The 17,189-nt window shown below is 40.1% G+C and overlaps 2 protein-coding genes across 2 annotated transcripts; both read right to left on the bottom strand.

Moving 5' to 3' along the window:
- Positions 1–542: 542 nt before the first annotated feature.
- Positions 543–6,123, bottom strand: Cbr-cas-1 (the record flags this gene model as incomplete). The annotated part of the gene is made up of 7 exons (XM_045238822.1): positions 543–821; positions 872–1,078; positions 1,129–1,707; positions 1,759–1,983; positions 2,046–2,179; positions 2,310–4,460; positions 6,006–6,123. 7 exons carry the CDS (start codon positions 6,121–6,123, stop codon positions 543–545), a joined length of 3,693 nt encoding a protein of 1,230 aa, XP_045095886.1.
- A 2,072-nt stretch (positions 6,124–8,195) lies between these two features.
- Cbr-sto-5 lies at positions 8,196–10,350 on the bottom strand (the record flags this gene model as incomplete). The annotated part of the gene is made up of 6 exons (XM_045238821.1): positions 8,196–8,271; positions 8,467–8,645; positions 8,694–9,036; positions 9,094–9,194; positions 9,356–9,436; positions 10,126–10,350. 6 exons carry the CDS (start codon positions 10,348–10,350, stop codon positions 8,196–8,198), a joined length of 1,005 nt encoding a protein of 334 aa, XP_045095885.1.
- Positions 10,351–17,189: the final 6,839 nt, after the last annotated feature.

The following is a 17,189-nucleotide window of genomic DNA, read 5'->3' as shown; positions in this document are numbered from 1 at the left end:
AAGCAAGGAAGAAAAAGTTTTGGCGCATCTCTTACCGACTGTGGGCGGTGTCTTGTCATCCGAAATGCATAGGAATTCTTGAAGGAAAAGTTGTGAGCTCAAGAAAAAGCTGTGATCCTGAGCCACGAGAGCTGAAGAAACATTCTGGAAAATGCTTTCTGGCAAAGAAGGTCAATTTTGAAGCTTTGAACTTTTAAGAAAGAGAATTATGATCTTTGAACGCTACGAAGCTTCCTGGGGGTCTTGGTCTGGGAGGTTCTGGAAGCCATTTCCAGGTTTGCAACACTAAAGTTGACAGAAAACCACTTTTAAATAATTTTTGTTCATTAATTGACAGAGCGAGTGTTTTTTTTCAAATAAAAATAATTGAGCACCAGTCAGGGGCAGATACAAAATGTTCAATATCTTAGAATAAAGCGAAGTAGTGTCCCAGAACTCTTATAAAAAGTCAAGGACAAGATAGTTAAGGATTCCTTGTAAAAAAATAGATTTTTAAACATGAGTAGTCATAGGGAAATTAGATTAGATGGATTTCGAGCAGCTTAGACAATGTCCGAGACGACGGTGACCAGTTTTCCATTGACGAACGTAGTTTTGAACTGCTCCGGGACTGGGAATTCGGACTGGAAATTCAATATTGTTCTTGGTATCTGAAAAATCCTAAAACAGCTTACATATTCCCCATCATCGGTGGTTTGCACGGAGATGTTCATCTCGCTGGATTTGGAAGTAACAATTTCACATGCCTGGGCAACCTTGGAGAGGAAGACTTGGCACCCGTCGGTTTTTTGAATCGAAAGAGTTGGAAGCTCGCCGAGGGTCTGAAAATTGGAGTTGTTGTGTTTTCGCTATCTCTTTGATTATTCGTTACCTGAATCTGCACGGATTGACAGTTGACAGTCTCGCACTGAGCAACCAACGCGTCAAAGACAACAGAAGTCTTCTTGCATCCATCCAAAGTGATTGAGTTGGCCTTTCCGTTGACCTTGATGACGGAATTCTCACAGCGGTAGATGTAGACGGTTTGCTTTTTGTCGGCAACGTCGATGACGATGTTTCGGTCGTTGACGAAGTATTCCTGGAGAAATTGAGAATTGAAGCTCATTATCTAAGCCTAAAGCTACTTACCACAATCCATTGCTTTCCGTTCTCCAACTCCTTGTGTGGTGGCTTCTTGACTGGAGCAGCAACAGCCTTGGCTGGGGAAGCGCCACCTTGTTGTCCAGTAGCTGGAACAGCAGCAGTTCCACGAAGGTTTGGATTCTTATGAGTCTGCATGTCAGCGGTGACCTTCTTTAATCTCGAGGTAACACCCTCTCCTTGGTTCAACTGAGCGAAAAGTGCATCACGGTTCGATTTGTCAGTATCAACTGGTGGCGGAGCAATGCTGGCGAGGAAGTCAGCCGGTGGTGGTGGAGGTGGTGGTGGTGGCCCTCCTGGGCCTCCTGGTGCCTTCGGTGCGGCGACTGGAGCGGCTGATGGAGCAGACGAGGCACCATCAGGAACAGCTCCAGGGGCACTGTTCCACACAAGTCCGGTGGTATGGACTTGACGGACAAACTTTTGCATTTCTTCGAAAATCGACTTCCAGGCCTTGGTCCATTCCACATGAAGTGGATTGGTGTCCTTGAACTCGCGAAGAATTGGGTTGATGTAGAATTGCGCAGCCTCGATGTAATCCTTGACATGTGGAGCTGGAGTTTTCTTCTGAAATTGAACGAGATTTAGATTACGAGGGCTACAGTACAAAACTCTTACCACAACAACCCATCCAAGAGCTGGGAGAGCTTCTGAAATCGAGTTGAGATGATTCCATTGGGTAGTCTTGTTGCGTTTGGAGTCCTTGAAGTTGTTAATCTCCCCAAGGAGACCAATGACAGGGGCGAGCATCTTCTGAGCCTCCTCGTCGGATGGTTGAGCTTTTCCAGCAGCGGTCCACAAATAATTACGAGCGCTATCGAAAATGGCAAGGACCTTTGGCTTCTGAAAAAAAAAGGAATTCAGGTTGGTCGACATGGATTTTTAAAATTTCAAAAATAACTTACCACAGCGGCTAGATCCCCTCCGATTTGATCAGTGAGCTTGGCCCAGTTGTTGAGCGGCTCCTCGACGGCATCATCGTAGGCCCGAACATGAGCTGGAATTTCTCCGGATCCTGCGGCAGACGCAGCAGCGGATGCTGGAATAAAAAACAATTTAGGAAAGAAGTGAACTTTTAGTTTTAATTTAATTTTTTTAAAAATAATTTCAACTGTTTGCTCAATTTTAGTTATTTAGTAAAGAACCACACAGTTACACGCACTGTTCACCTTTATCCTGATCAATGAAGACAACCTTTTTCGATGAACTCCGGTGAAGTGATGGGTTTTTGATGAGAATCCCGTGTAAATTGTCACCGTAAAAGTTGCGGTTATGATGTCGTCCCGTTTCGTTATCACGAAGATATTTCGGAAGCGCCCGTCTGGCCATTTCCTCAATATCCAAATCGCTGTCGTTGTCGTTATCGTAGTTAGAACTTGGTGAAAAATTGGGGTTCGTGTAGTGAGAAGTAGGTTTCACTGGGTGCACATTGTGACCGTTTCCGTGTGGGTGTCCATGCCCAAAGTGGGGTTTGTTATACGGTATTGGGTCTGATGGCATGTGCACATTCACATTGGGTTCAATTACAGCCACTGGCGGTTGCGACGAGTCACGTCGGGTCCTGGCGTCATAGTCATCTGTGTGACTATTATAGGTATGACGGTTACTGGTGAAGCCATTGATCACAGTTGGACCCGAGCGGTTGTACACTTTTGACTCTACTGGGCTGAATATTCTATCTTGAGCGGTAGTGAATGGCTGAATAGGCTGAACAGGAGCCACCTCACGGATAGGAGAAGTGAGTCTTGCGAAATCACGGAGAGGAGATTGAATGCGAGCACGTTGGGTTTGAAGGGGTGGAGAAAAATGTGATTCCTCCGGTTGATGATAGAGATCTTGTTCCTGTTGATTAGGATGGATGCGAAGTACACGATCATTGGTTAGCCGTATTGGTTCATTAGAGTAGATTGCAGAGTTTCGATTCGACTGGTTAGCTTCACTGTTATCTTTTTCTCGATAAGCAACTGCTGCTGACAATGGAACATTCTGGTAGACTTGATCTGTTGACCCTTGCGCCGGGCCCCGTTGGTACCCACTGCTGCCTCCTCCGGCTCCCCGACTCTCTTCATGGCTGTTGTAGTTGATTTGATTGATGGGGTTTGGGAATGAGAACGGGCCATGCTGATGGGCATAAGAGATGATAGGTGGGGAGCGGACGGGGCTCGGTTCGCGGTACGTTTTTTGATAGCGAGGGTCAGGTTGAACGGGTTGGACAGGAGGAGGAAGAGGCTGGCTGGGCTGCTGCTGTTTCTGTTGCTGATAGCCATCTCGATGATAGCTTCGGAAATTCGGAGGCACAGTTTCATTGACAACAGAATTGGCTCGAGTTGGCTCACGGAACGTCGGCTCTAATCGGAATCGCTCAAAATCAGAGGAATTCACAGAACTCTTCAACGGAACATTTCGAATTATGTAGTCTTCGCGGAAAGATTTTGGCGGTGGTGGGTCAGTCATCCAGTTCGGTTCGATTACTCGGTTTTGGAAGAAACCGTTCAACCGATGAGGCTGGTTTCCGTTGCTATTTGCAGTGAAGTTATTGATAGAGTTGTGTAGAATGCCACCGTTGCTGCTGGGAGGAGTGATTGGTGAGTTATTGAAATAAGTGTTGTTGAGGGAATCGAAAGATAGATCCGACTGCGTTTTGGCTAATCGTCTTGGTTGGTGATTAGATGGAGGGTTTTGGATTTGGTGTTGTTGTTGAGTCGGATAAGCATTATATTCCATTTGACGTGAACTGGTATCGCCTGCGTACCAGCTGGATGACATATTCTGAGCTTCAGTTTTCTGGCGTTGAAGATTTCGCAAAAAATCGGTTTCCCGTTGAGAGGGCAGTGTATGAGTTTGATGCTCGTAAGATCTTGGAACATTATCATAACTTCTTGGAAGCGGTTCTTGATAAGTAGCGGGTACTGGGCTCTGCACACTCCTATGGCCAAACATACTTACTGGCTGCGACGATGGATTATTACAGTATTCACTAGCAACTGATAACGGAGAGAGCTCTCGTGGAGAAAAGTGATTATCAAATACTGTTGAATTGCTTTCCGAGCGAATCGGACGACGAGATCTTGGTGGCTCGTCGACGGTGGACCAATAATTAGTAGTGCGGTTGTCAACTGGTGATAATGGGGAGATAGGTGATACGCATGAAGATGGAAAATGTGGAAGAGTCGCTGACCGCTGGTCACTGACAAGTTGTTGGGGGAACGACGACCAACTGCTGGACGGACGCAACCCGCCTCCGAAGCTTCCTCGCAGATCTTGGGTGCTATCGGTGACCGGTCTATAGCCACGTGGAAACTTGTTGAATGGTCTAGGAGCTGAGTAATAAAGTGAATCCATGGTAGCGGAAGATGAATATAAGAGGGGGAGGATGGGCGAAAAAAAGGATAAAATGAGTTGACTAGTACATCAGAGGTGTTTGGTATGAATGTGGCAGGAGATGAGAAGAAGATGGGTAAAAGAAGAAATATTGTTAAGAATTGAGGGCACAAGAGGGGAGTGACGACGGATAAGTTGTCGAAGAGAAGGAAAAACCTCGAAACAACGAGAGGTTAGGCTCGACACGGGCGAGAAACACGGAAAACCGACGCAAAGAGAAAGAAAAGCCAACTGTTGAACGGATACACGGACTCTTTCAATTTCGGCAGAGATCCTCTCTGGAAAAATAGCATGCAAGTCGAGAGGGGTCCCCCCTAGGAACAGAAAAACGACTCTTCTCTGTTGCTGTAAAACACTTTGCGATGATGATGATGAGAGAAGAAGAGAATGAAGGATTGACGGCCCCTAGTGTCAGAGGGAAGAGGAAGAAAAAGTTCGATTAGGATTGATAACTTTTGGACGGGGAGGATTTATCCCAGAGAGGACTTATGGCTTGGAGATTCAGAAAAAAAATAGAGAGGGAGCTTCAATTCTAGAAGGGACTACAAATACTGAGTTGTTGCTTTTTCTGCCAAAGCCAAACTGGTGTGCACTAACGCAAACAACATATTTCACAAATTTTTTCTTACTTTTTTTTCAAGAAATAGTGATTTTTCTAAAACTTGTAATATGCTTACAGTTCGATTGCAGTTCTTCAGGAAAGCTACTAAAGAATCTCGCGACTAATGCATTCGAATTTCGATGATAGAAAGTTAAAAGGACTCGCTCAAAATATTTTATAGATAAATATTTGCCATATCCAGAATAATCAGATCCAGTGATACCTCCCCCTAGACTGACTATCGTTTCTAGATCATTCAAGAAAATTATAGCTTGAACTCTAAAGGTTTGGAGCTTAAACGCAAAAGGGAACTCAAAGAAACTGCTTAAAAAGTGAAATCTGACCGTCATTTCCTACCTATGATCCTGGCTTCAAAACAAAAATATTGACAAGTCTCATCTTTCAAAAACTGTCGTAAAATTGCTTCTGCAGAGTGGCAAAAAACAAAAGTCTGGAATCTTCTAAAGGGAACTCGTGAACCTATCATAGCCAGCAAAAAATAATATGAACCGGTAGCACTTGCGGCGCCGAGCGATAACCAGAGGAATGCCACTGGTTCATGATCATAAAACTCACATATGATGCGTATCGGAATGTTCCTGACTACTCTCGCCGAGGCAGAAGCAGCAGCACTACGCGAGGAGGAAGACGAAGCAGCAAAATACTCATTTGTGACTCCTTGATAGGTCACGCGTAGTTTCATGATGATAGGAGAACAGCAGGGAATGTGGCGTGGGTATGGTTAGAAATATGAACACCACCTTGGTACATTAGTCATAAGATTTTGAGCAAACAACTGTTTTACGAAATTTCTGTTTTCCATTTTAGTTGCTTTTTTTTTGAACAACTGTCATTCCTGATATTTGGTTAACTAAAAACTCACGACTCGGTCCTCCCAGATTGGTTGGTTTTGGTGCCAAGGCAGGTTTTTGTCCTGAAATTGCTTCGAGCCGGACGGTCACAGCTTCCAGACGCTTCAGCAAATCCTCTTGAGTAGACATGTCTTGTTTCTGTAACGATTTTCATTAGTTTTTCTATGTTAAATTCATCAAAACCTTGTCATTTGAGGAGAAACAAAGTAGATTCATAGTAAAAATCGATAATATAGTAGGGAGAAAGAAGGGAACAACAGAGTTATAAGCAGATCTGGTTGTACTAATTCCGGAGCAAAGGTATCACGTTTCTCACCACCCCCATGCATTTTAAATGTGTCAATTCTGTCGTGAAAATGTTCACTTGGAATCATTTTTCAAAAGAACCTCGATTTTTTTTCGAATTTTTCGGCTAAAAATGGGAAAATCCTTAGCTAATAGGAAGCGAACATGAATCATCAAACTATTTCGCAATACTTACTGCGTTCAGAAAGCAAAACAAGGAGAAAAATGGAAGAGAAACAAAAAAATAAGGTCATTTGTTGAGTGTGTATTGGGAAAAAAAAAGAGGACCCCGCCGCACAGAACCGTAAATCGACAGTTGCCCCGCGCAGTCCGGTGGGGCGCGTTTGCGTACACTCCGCCGCGCGGGGTCACTGTTAGAATGTGTGCAGTGTAAATAGTGGTGGGATGAGAGAAAAGAGGGTGGAATGAACGGAAGGAAGATTAGATCGGTTGGCACGAGATTTGGTATGGGGATTTCGAAATATTGGGAATATTTAAAAGAGAAAAATGTGATTCATTCAATTCAAAAAATTCAAAATACTGTAATACTTACATCGAAATGGATTTATACTATTAAACAACTATTTTCATAAAGACACGCCCCTAGTCATTGGCCAATAAAGCTATTAATCGTCCTCATGACTTTCATTTCTTGAAAGCGATCCAAAAAAGTTTTTGAATCGTAAAATTCCGTTATTTGAATTTCAAAAAAGTTTAAACGGAAGTTTATTTCTCTAAAAAACTCTAATTTGGCTTTTAACAAAGCGCCCTAAAGAGGAATCTGCCAATTTTCCAAACAATCCACCTAATACACATTTTACGGCACGGTCTTTTCTATTTTCGGCCAAAACCAAGGAGAGGAGTACTTGAGAGATGAATGCAAAAGAAAGGCAATTCTCCAAAGAAACGAAATGAACGGCCGTGGTGACGAGGAGGCGCGTAAATAATTGCTCCTCTCCTGTCCGTCACCAGCAAGGTAAGCCAGGAATATAAGAAAAAAACTGGGAGTGTGTGGATTGAAAGTTTTCCAAGTAAAACATAAACCATATGAAGAATCATCATAAACTCTATGGAGTTTATTGTGAATGGGCAAAGAGGAAAGAAAAACGACACAATTTAAAGCGACGGTTTTTTTTTTTGCTTTCTTTTGATTCAAAAAGGCGATGATTCATTTTTGTATCACCATCTATGTCTTGTCGTCGTAATCACATTGAAATATGAAACAAATAAGTGTTCTCTAATTGATAAGAAACAAGCGAAAGATAGAGAAAAATAAAATTGCGAGGAAGAAAATGAACTTTTGAGACTTCGGCGTTCACAAAACGAAAAAAACAAGAGATCTCAATCCAAAATCTCGCGATTCAAAATCTGTTAGCTTCTGTGTTTGTGGTGCTCTCTCTCTCCCTCTCTGTGAGGGGGCGAGGAGCAGCAAGTCAAAGCGCAATCAATAGCCGATGGTCTTCTCCTCCCTGTGTGTCTTTGGACAGACGGGGTGCCTCGGAAACGTCGGATCTCTTGTCTGCGTTTCTACAAAGTACACAGTTTCTAGTAAACTTGTCGTGCTCTCCCAGGGCCATATCGCATCAGTGTGTGTCATCGGATTGGTTAGAACATCTGTTTCTATTTTTCTCTGCCCCCCCGAGGGGGGGGGGGGGGGGGGGGAAGAAAATGATGAGAGACGATCACAAGGTCAACAAGGTCTTTGAATCTTTATCTGATTATGTATTAGCAATTGGATGAACTCATTTTGCTTTATCTTGTAAACCATTTTTCCAAACATCACTTTATATATTCAATAAACTTTTCAAAAAAAAGCAATAGAAATTTGAATACAGATTTTGAAAGAGTTCAACAGGAAGGATTGATGATTTGGCAATAGTTTACCGGTGCAACTTGAGAAACGAGAATTCCGAAGATCAAGTTTTGTGATGGAACTTCTTCAGGAAGTGCTTGGCGACTTCAATCGGGTACGGCATCACAATAGTATTGTTTCTGAACAATGTTTCTTGATTTGATCTGATTTCTAAAATTACCTTTCAGCTGAAATTTTAGTCAACGTTTGTAAGTATCTCAACTGAATAGTCATCCGATTCTCGGCAATAGTGTCAGCGGCAGTTTGAAGACATCGGAAAAAAAAGAAGATGAAACATGGAAAAATAGTGAGAGAAAAAAGGAAAATGAACTTACGCGCTAGCATCCTTCTCTCCTTGTGCCGCAATGATCGCCGCACGAGCTTTTCTGACAGCTTCTGCTTCTGCCGCCATACTTCTCATAAGTTGGTGTGGGAGGCGAATATCTTTAATCTCGACACGCTCCACTTTCACACCCCATGGATCGGTTCCTTCGTCGAGCACCTTTTCTGTTATCTGGAAACAAATTTCTTAGATCGTTGGGGCTTGTTTAGAATATCATACACTGGCAATGGCATCACGTTCACTGAGCATTTCACTGAGCGTTTTGGTACCCAGAACATTTCGAAGAGTGGTTTGAGCTAGAAGACGTGTACTGAACTGAGCATCATTGACATTTGTAACAGAGATGACTGGATTGGAAACTCGGAAATAGATAACAGCTTCTACAGAAACTGTCACAGAGTCTCTACTCAGAATTTCTTGTGGTGGAACATCGAACGAAAGTACTCGAAGGTCCACTATCTTCATTGTATCGATGCATGGCAGCACGAAGAACAGGCCGGGACCCTTTGTTCCTCCCTTGATAAGCCTACCCAACCGGAAGATCACAGCTCTTTGATATTCTCTGCAAACAACAACGCAATTGTTTTTTTTTTCATTTTGCTTCACTCAAGATTCTTACTTGACTACTTTCACACAGAAGAATAGACACCAGGGGAATGAGAGAAGAATGAGCAGAAAGGAGAAAATGAGCATCATATGAGAAATAAGTGGTGGTGGTTCCTGAAATCAAGTTTTCAGAAATTCTGAAGATTCAAATATTTAGACGCTAGGAGATGTTTCAAAAAAGGATCAGAATATCCTAAACGCTCTAATAGAACGCCACCCAAATCGTCAAATTTGAGCCCATGTTTACGGTATCTGTAGAAATAAAAACATCTTACTCTCTCCTCATGAAGAAGATGTCGCGTTCGAATCAACCAACTCTGTGATCTGGCTCGCATTGGAATTTTCTCAATGGCATCCTGAAAAATAGCGAGAAGTTTATATTTATAAAGTTGGGCGTAGTGGAAGCTCATTAACTTGTGTTTTCACTTTTAACGAGAGCAGAGGCAATTTCGCTGCTCACTTTTACTCATGGGAGCTAAACCAATTATAGGGTGCGCAGTTGAAACTACTAGTGAAAAAAGTTATTAAATTTATTAAAATTCTTTTAAAAGTTTCAAAACACTGCTTCTGCTCGGCAATCTGGAAAATTAAAACAATTGAGCTTCTATAAAATAGGAAATTTCATTTTCAAGTATCTTACCTTTTTCAGAATCTTAAGAAGTTTTAGAGCGCGCAAATTCAAAACGCGCAGAAAAAAAATAGTGTCAGTTGAAATTAAATTCTGTCGCGTTTACTTTCTAAATAAGGAAAAAAAACGACGTCAGTCAAATTTTTCCACCTACGTTATTCTGAAGTTTACATTTTATAGATTCACACTTTCAAAACTTTCATACCTTCCTGGTGAATATCGTCGAAGTTTTATGAATTTTCATATTGACTGATAGTAAGTAGGAAATTTCGAATAACAAAATCTGAGACACAAGACACCTTATTGCATATCTCTTCTCTTTCGGTCAAAATGGGGGCGCGAATAAGAGGGAAGAAAAAAGAAAAAAAAAAGAAAAGGATGAGTGTCGAGAACCTACACACACGTGTCTATACGCACCCTTTTATGCGGTGGCACTTCACCACGATCCAAACCGAGCGATCTAATATCGGGCACAAACAACAAGTTTGGATTAATTGAAGCGGATGGAGGTGCCGATGCTTCATCTTTCACCGAAGCCGTGCTACTGCGTCGCGAGTCCGCTTCATTACTATATCCGGTGTCTTCGGATTGTAGCGTATGAATACGACGCATGATCCGCTGCCGACGCTCGGTGGCGGACATTTTGTGCATTGCTCGTCGCTCTTCGCCAGGACTTCGTTCCATTCTTCTACAGCAAGACAAGTTTTTGAGGAAGAGGGATAACAAAGGAAAATTAAAAAAGTATGAGGAACTTTTGCAGGAGGATGAGAAAAAGAAAAAAATACTTTAAGAAGAACAGTTGATGTGAAGTGTTCTAAGTGATACAAACAGGAAATTAGAAAATTCAGAAGAAAAAATCGGATTTAATTTAAAGCTAATATTTGAAGCGGAAAATATCAAATGTGAACTTATTTTCAACTCCAAAAATGATTTTATCTAGAATTCGAATTATTTTCATTGATTTTCCCAAGTTTTCACATATTTTAAAGTGTTCTAAAATGCTCAAAATTCAAAAAAAAATTTTTTCAAGGAACGTGATTTCCTGTCTATGATGAGACAATGGATTAAATCTTCAAAAAAATTAAGTCTCTCTATTTTTCAATTCAAGTCGATTTTCCGAATTTTAAACATCAGAAAGTAAGTTTTTTTTCAAGTCAAACATCCGAAACATCTACCACTCTTCAAAAAAGATATAATAAATTTGCAGAAAATGAAACGGAGTATGTCAAAATATTGCCAGGATCACAGGTGCGGAGTAGTGTCTAGAGTACTCAAAATTTTAGCATGCATTCTCAATTAGATGAGAATCCGAAACACGCATGTTCTGTCGGGGCAAAAGTTTGGGACTAAGAATTTTGAACTTTTACGAAAAAATAAGTGAACCGGAAACTGACCCTAAAGGTACTTTGTAGTGTTGAAAATAAGTGGGGAAAATTTCGAAAAAGTAATTTAGTGCTTCTAATAACTATGAAAATCTATACTGGCGGAACGGTTAAGAATGTATAGATAATGGTTCAAATCTCTGCATTTTTTTCCAAATTTCGAAAATTGAAGAATTTCAAAATGCGCTCAAAAAAACTTAGAAAAATATTTCCCCTGAGATTTTCTCATCATCAGTGGGAGTTCGCTTTTATTTTCTATGAAATATGAGAGAGCTACATAATTCTTGTCAAGCATCCGTCGTCCGGTCCTCCCCAGCACTGCGGTCGGATGAGTCGAGGTATATTGGACAAGAAGACAATGTGTGTAACATGTTTTAAATTTTTGGACGACAACTCTCAACTCATTGAGCTATTGAGAAAAAGACGTGGGAATCAGTGTCTTTTGTTGAGGACGGGCGGTTTAATGGACGACGAAAAATAAGTCGAAACATAGTGGAAAATGAGTGAAACGAGTGGGTTCTGTGACAACCAAAGCCGAAAAGTGCAGTTTAATTATCTGGGACATGTGTGGACTCGCAAAAATTCACATGTCTGTATGTATTTCCATTTCTATTTCCATTTCCGCCGGCGCGACACCTCCTAAGTGGGCAATATCTTCTCTATCTCTTTCTTGGGTATATGTTTCACTTGAAAACTCAATGAAATGAACTTTGCGGAAAAAGGGTTAGAGATATGAAGATGTTGAAAATGTTTTCCTCCTCAAGAATAGGGATGAAAACATTTTTTCTTCTTTGTAGGTGTCCAAAGTTGTTCGCGGAGCGAAAATTATGCAAAAAATTCGTTTGAGTAAACGTATGTCGTTTTTATGTTCATGGAAAACAAGAAGAAAACAATTTCCACTTTTGATTAAGCTTGACAAAAGAACAATAGCATTAAAAATATGAATGAAAAAAGAATGTGCAGAAGTGTGAAGTTCTTGTCAAACTTGAAATTCGTACTTATTGGAATTGAAAAAAAAACGGCTTCTTAGAACAGTTCAAAGTAAAAAAAAGCTTTAACGTAATCAAAACTGCTGATTGGATAATGGAAATCGATGAGGTTTTGTTTCCATCACCACCTTCTCCCACTAATACGAATATCCCCCTGGCCCACTAAAATTACAACAAATGGCATCCCAATCAGACACAAATAAATCAATCGACACGAAATGGATGCCAATGCCTCGCGAGCCTCGCACATCTCGTGAGAGATCTGTTTTGATTGCGTTCTTGATCGCATTTATCAGGTTGAAACATCAATGGGTAGGAGTAGTAGTAAAAACCAAAGCGATGACTTTTTTGTGATGAGTTCTCTAAATTTGTTGGGGTACTAGTGGTCAGCGCGTTCCTTATTATTCGCCTCAGGCACTTCATCAAAAAAATATTTTGAATAATCATCATTCATTTTGTTTTCGTCTCCGGTTTGAAACTCAGACTCACCTCCAAATTGATTCCGGAACTTGCGTGAGCCATTCCACGTTTTCGAACACTTCGGTGTCTGAAACACTAGAATTTTGTATTGATAGTAAGAAGAAAAGCCAGTTAAATTGAAATTCCGGAAAGGTTCAAAAATTTTGAAGACGCTCTCAAGATTACTTTAGTCAGTTTGTAATACTCAGCAATTTGTAATTTTATATTTACCTGATTGTTCTCGAAATTTCTATTTTTCAGGAAAAAAAAATGAAATTCGAAACCAGAAAGTAATTACGAGAAAAACTTGAATAAAAAATGAAATCAGTATGAGCTCATTTATGTTTTTTGTTTCGAAAAAATAATCTTAATCAGGATTCTAAAACTCGAATTGTTTAGCGAATATAATGCTAGATATTTACATTCATCTGTTGTTCGGATTCGGCTAGGATCATTTAAACTAGTATGCATTGTACCTTCCGGAATTTTCGAAAAAAAAATCGGTAAACCCTCTAATAGAATCACCCTTTGAACTTTTAACTTCGAGTTAGTTTATCTTGCATCCTGTAAAAAGTATCAAGAAGTAACTAGCTAAAAATGTTATTGATGTAATACTGAACATTTTATCAGCTGACCCCATTTTGATATCTCTGACAGGAACCGAGATAAATTGGTGTGAAGGTGAAAGTTAGGTGTCATTCTATTAGTCTTTACGGTATTTGGGAAAAATTGAGAAAATGATTCAGAAAACTGAAAATTCACATTTTACACGTTACACGTTACAACGTCACTACTGCTACAAAATACAAACGGCATGCACACGTTATTTAAAAAAAATGAAAATACCTTCGAAAAGACTTCCGGACAGTCCGGAAAAACGACGCGGATGAGGACGAAGCTAGCATAGTCAGGAGTCTTCAACTTCTAAAACCAATCTCGAGAGAAAAAATAGTTGTGTCAGAACAGGAATAGTGTATGTTCTGGAGAAGAATGTCCCAACAATTGCATTCAATTGATGAGCCGCTTTATAGTCGAGAATCTCCAAAAGGAAGTGTCGATTTGGTAATTGTTTGTCCGCGTCAAAACCGACGACTTCTTGGCGACAGAAGAATGTCCTTCTTCTTCTCCCCCGTCTTCTCTTTTACTCGTCCAGATGAATAATTGGTATTGCCTATGGCGTTCTTTTTTGTCTCTTTATGTGGCTCCAACTTTTTCATGTAGCAGTTGGGTCCTAAGAGTGCGGACAGGAAATACTTTTCGAAAAAAGTTATAGTTAGTTTACTTCCACTTTTTTCTCTTGAGCTGGTGCAGATATGGAAATGAGTAAGAAACGGGGGCTGAACAAAAAAGTTGAAGGATGCTTGATCAAACGTCGACTCGTTTCGTTAGCAGTTGAGTGCCCAAATTAGTATGCAGTGGGGCTGAGAGGGGGCGCGTACTGAGATTATGTCGTTGATTGAATAATACTCGGTGATTCTTGAAGCAATTCTCCTCTCAGCTTGGAATCTGCCGCTGGAATAGTAGAAAGGTTTTGCAAGAAAAAGAGAGAGGAACGGCTAGCTGCTAAGTGGGTTTTCCACATCTGATGACTAGGACACTTCGTCAAAAAGGAAGTTGGGAGGTCGAAAAGTGGAAGAGCCGGATGTTCAAGTGTTAAGTTGGAGGTATACACTTGGAGAGGCAAGTTTTTGGAGTTTCCAGTGAAAAGGAAAAAAGTCAGGAAACTTTAATGGTTTAGAAATCCAGAAAACCTAATGAATTGATCTAGTTGTAAGTTGTAAGTTGTAATTAGTTTATTAGTTAATAACCTTTTTAAAAATTGCTCGTCATTTTGATTTCAAAAAGAAATTTTGTGATTTACAATAAGGTTAGCTACCATCTGTCTCATTATTTGGGAAAATAAGACTAGAACTCTCATTTTTCAGTTTCTAACCTGACAAAAAAGTTCTTCAGTTGAGATTACTATTGTTTTAAAAATTCGATATGACAACATTTCATAAATCAAAAACGTCATATCTTTCAATAATGAAAGTTGCCTGATTGATTAAAATTTTGACTACCTCAACTCCAATCTAAGCATCGATGATGGTTCTCCTTCAAAGCAAGATAAAAAAGTAATTCCACTTGGAACACCAGAATAGGTTTATGGCTCTCTTCGTTTTTCTGATGAGAACGAGAAAACCACAACCACCGGAAATGAGAAATAACAAGAAGGCGTTGTGTCGGCTATTCTTCTCATTTCCTTTTAGTTACTCGAAGTTGTGTTATACCTATACCGCTCATTACGCACCTCTGATTCTTGCTGATTTTGGAACTTGTGGGCATTCAGGCGGAACGAAGAGCCAGAAGTAAGTCAAAGGCTCAGAAAATTAGGACGAATGAATATATATGACGACGTGCGGAAAAATCTGCGGGCACGGACAGCTGGACCCTTCGCGCACACGTCCTTCGGGTCCACATCAGTTTCTTTAGAGTCTCTACCGATTAAACATGTACATACACAATCGGTGGAAGATGCTCCAAAAGCAGTGTTGAGGTCAAAAAGAAGAGAAGGAGATGTACAGAAATATCGCGCCTTTTGTTTAAAAGTGACGATGTGCACAAATGAGCTATGATGCTCTTTTTCTTCAGTCTGGGAATGGGGTGTGAAGAGGGTGAAGTTACTCATTACACCTCCGGGAATTCCCCGAGTTTTCGCCACCAGATTCTTGCTTCTTCTATTCTGCTCATCGTTTTTCGTTCCGGATATCAGAGGAAACAAAGCAAAGGTTTTGAAATTCCATGCATAACGAACTTGCACAAAACTAAACACGAATACAATGGAATCCATTCCATACATACATCGAAAGAAAAAGAAAAAAAACATGCAAGAGGAATTTGAAAAAGGAGAAAAATCCCATAACCATAGCGATGAGAAAAATGGGTAGGTGTGAGAAAACGAAAATGAAAGGGTTTGAAAAGGTACAAGGAGGGGAAAAATGTGAAAATAAGAAAAAAGGACAAATGATTTCTGAGGAGGGCAGATATGAAACGAGATATCTTCTAAAGTTTCGTGAGAAAAAAGTACGAAACGCCGATTGAGCAACAGAAAAAAACACAGATACACTCACAAGGATTTTAATAGGGCTTGCTTCTGCTCATTCTGTATCATAAAAAGTTTCCAAACACCCTAGGGCATCAGAAAACAATTTTCATGAAAAATTGGAAATTTTTGATTTGAAAAATAGTTCAAAGAAGCCAGTTCCAAAAGTTTATTGAAAAAATTTGAGATCTTTTTTGAAATGTGTGAATTAAGATAACTACTGTAAACACTCTGTGAGAATGCTCTTTAAACCGTGAATGTTGAGCTCAAATATCTCATTTCCGGTGGAAGATATGGAAAAATGATCTACTGACAAAATGTTCATCGTAAAATTAAGAATAATTTGGCAGTTACTACTTTTTAGTTACTACCACACGAATTGAGATAAATTGACTTAAAGTTAAAGTGATTACGGTAGCACAGTTCACAAATTTTTTTTTCAATTTGCCCGTTTTCCTAGGGCTGTTTAAATTGAAATTGTTGATTGCAAAAATAACTGAAAAAATATCATCAAAAAAAGAGTTTTCAAAAGATTCTCCCAAATTCTGGGGTACTGTAGTCTCTAGATATTTTTAGGCATCAATTTTTTAAAACTGCAGTCCATTTTTTAGATTTTGAAACACTAGAAAAACTCTTCGGGGGAAAACTAACAAAAGCTGAAGCTCCCTATTTTGGATTTTAGAAATTTAGATGCTCTAAAACAATGAATAGCTGAACAGACACTCACACAGCAGCACACTTTTCCAGTCTCCAAATTCAGTTCTACAGACTCACCTCCTATCTTTATGGAACCCGGTGACTGTCAATAGATCCTTCATGGTTCTAATATTTAGCTACTGACCGAATATGAGGAAAAAGAAATATAAAAATTGAGAGGAATATCCGTTTCCTCTTCTCGTCCCCCGCTGGCTCAGTTTCTTTCTCCACCACTGATCCCGAGGGGTCAGATTCCGAGGAAAATCAAGGAAAAAATGCAGTGAAGCATGAATCAGGGGTCGAAATCCAGAAGGTGTTCTGTATTTTTTGTTCCTGATAAAACACAATTACGAGCGATTGGGAAGTGCGATTGGGAAGCACCAATGTGTGCAATTGCTGTCGCGTCAAACGACACGCTGTTTATTACAATCAGTAGGAAGGACAAAAAAATGTTCTGTGAAACAAGTCAGGGTGTCAGTGGTTTGACATATGAAGACAGAGAGAGGGGAGAAAAAAGATGATAAATGAGGAAGATTTGCAACTTCATGATGTTGCAAAATGACTTGGGAACTTGACAATCTAAAGATTGGCTCTGTTTTGATGCATTCAATTGTCCCCAATAACTTTATGCTCTCGACTACGACAACATGCTCTAATAAACAATTATAGACTCACTTTTGGAGCAATCGGTGACTCGGCGATGGCGAAGGTGTATTCCCTTCAGTAATCCCTTCACGCATGGATAGATCGGGAGTTGGAGTGTCCATTGTCTAAAAACGCCAAATTTGCAGTAATTGCGGAAATTCAGAAGACAGAAAGAGAAAATTGTGTTGGAAAATTCATTGAATCAATTAATTATGATTAATTATTAAG

The sequence above is a fragment of the Caenorhabditis briggsae genome (assembly GCF_000004555.2).
Source record: "Caenorhabditis briggsae complete genome, chrX, whole genome shotgun sequence".
Lineage (NCBI taxonomy): Eukaryota > Metazoa > Nematoda > Chromadorea > Rhabditida > Rhabditidae > Caenorhabditis > Caenorhabditis briggsae.
This window is presented reverse-complemented; position numbering and strand designations above follow the sequence as displayed.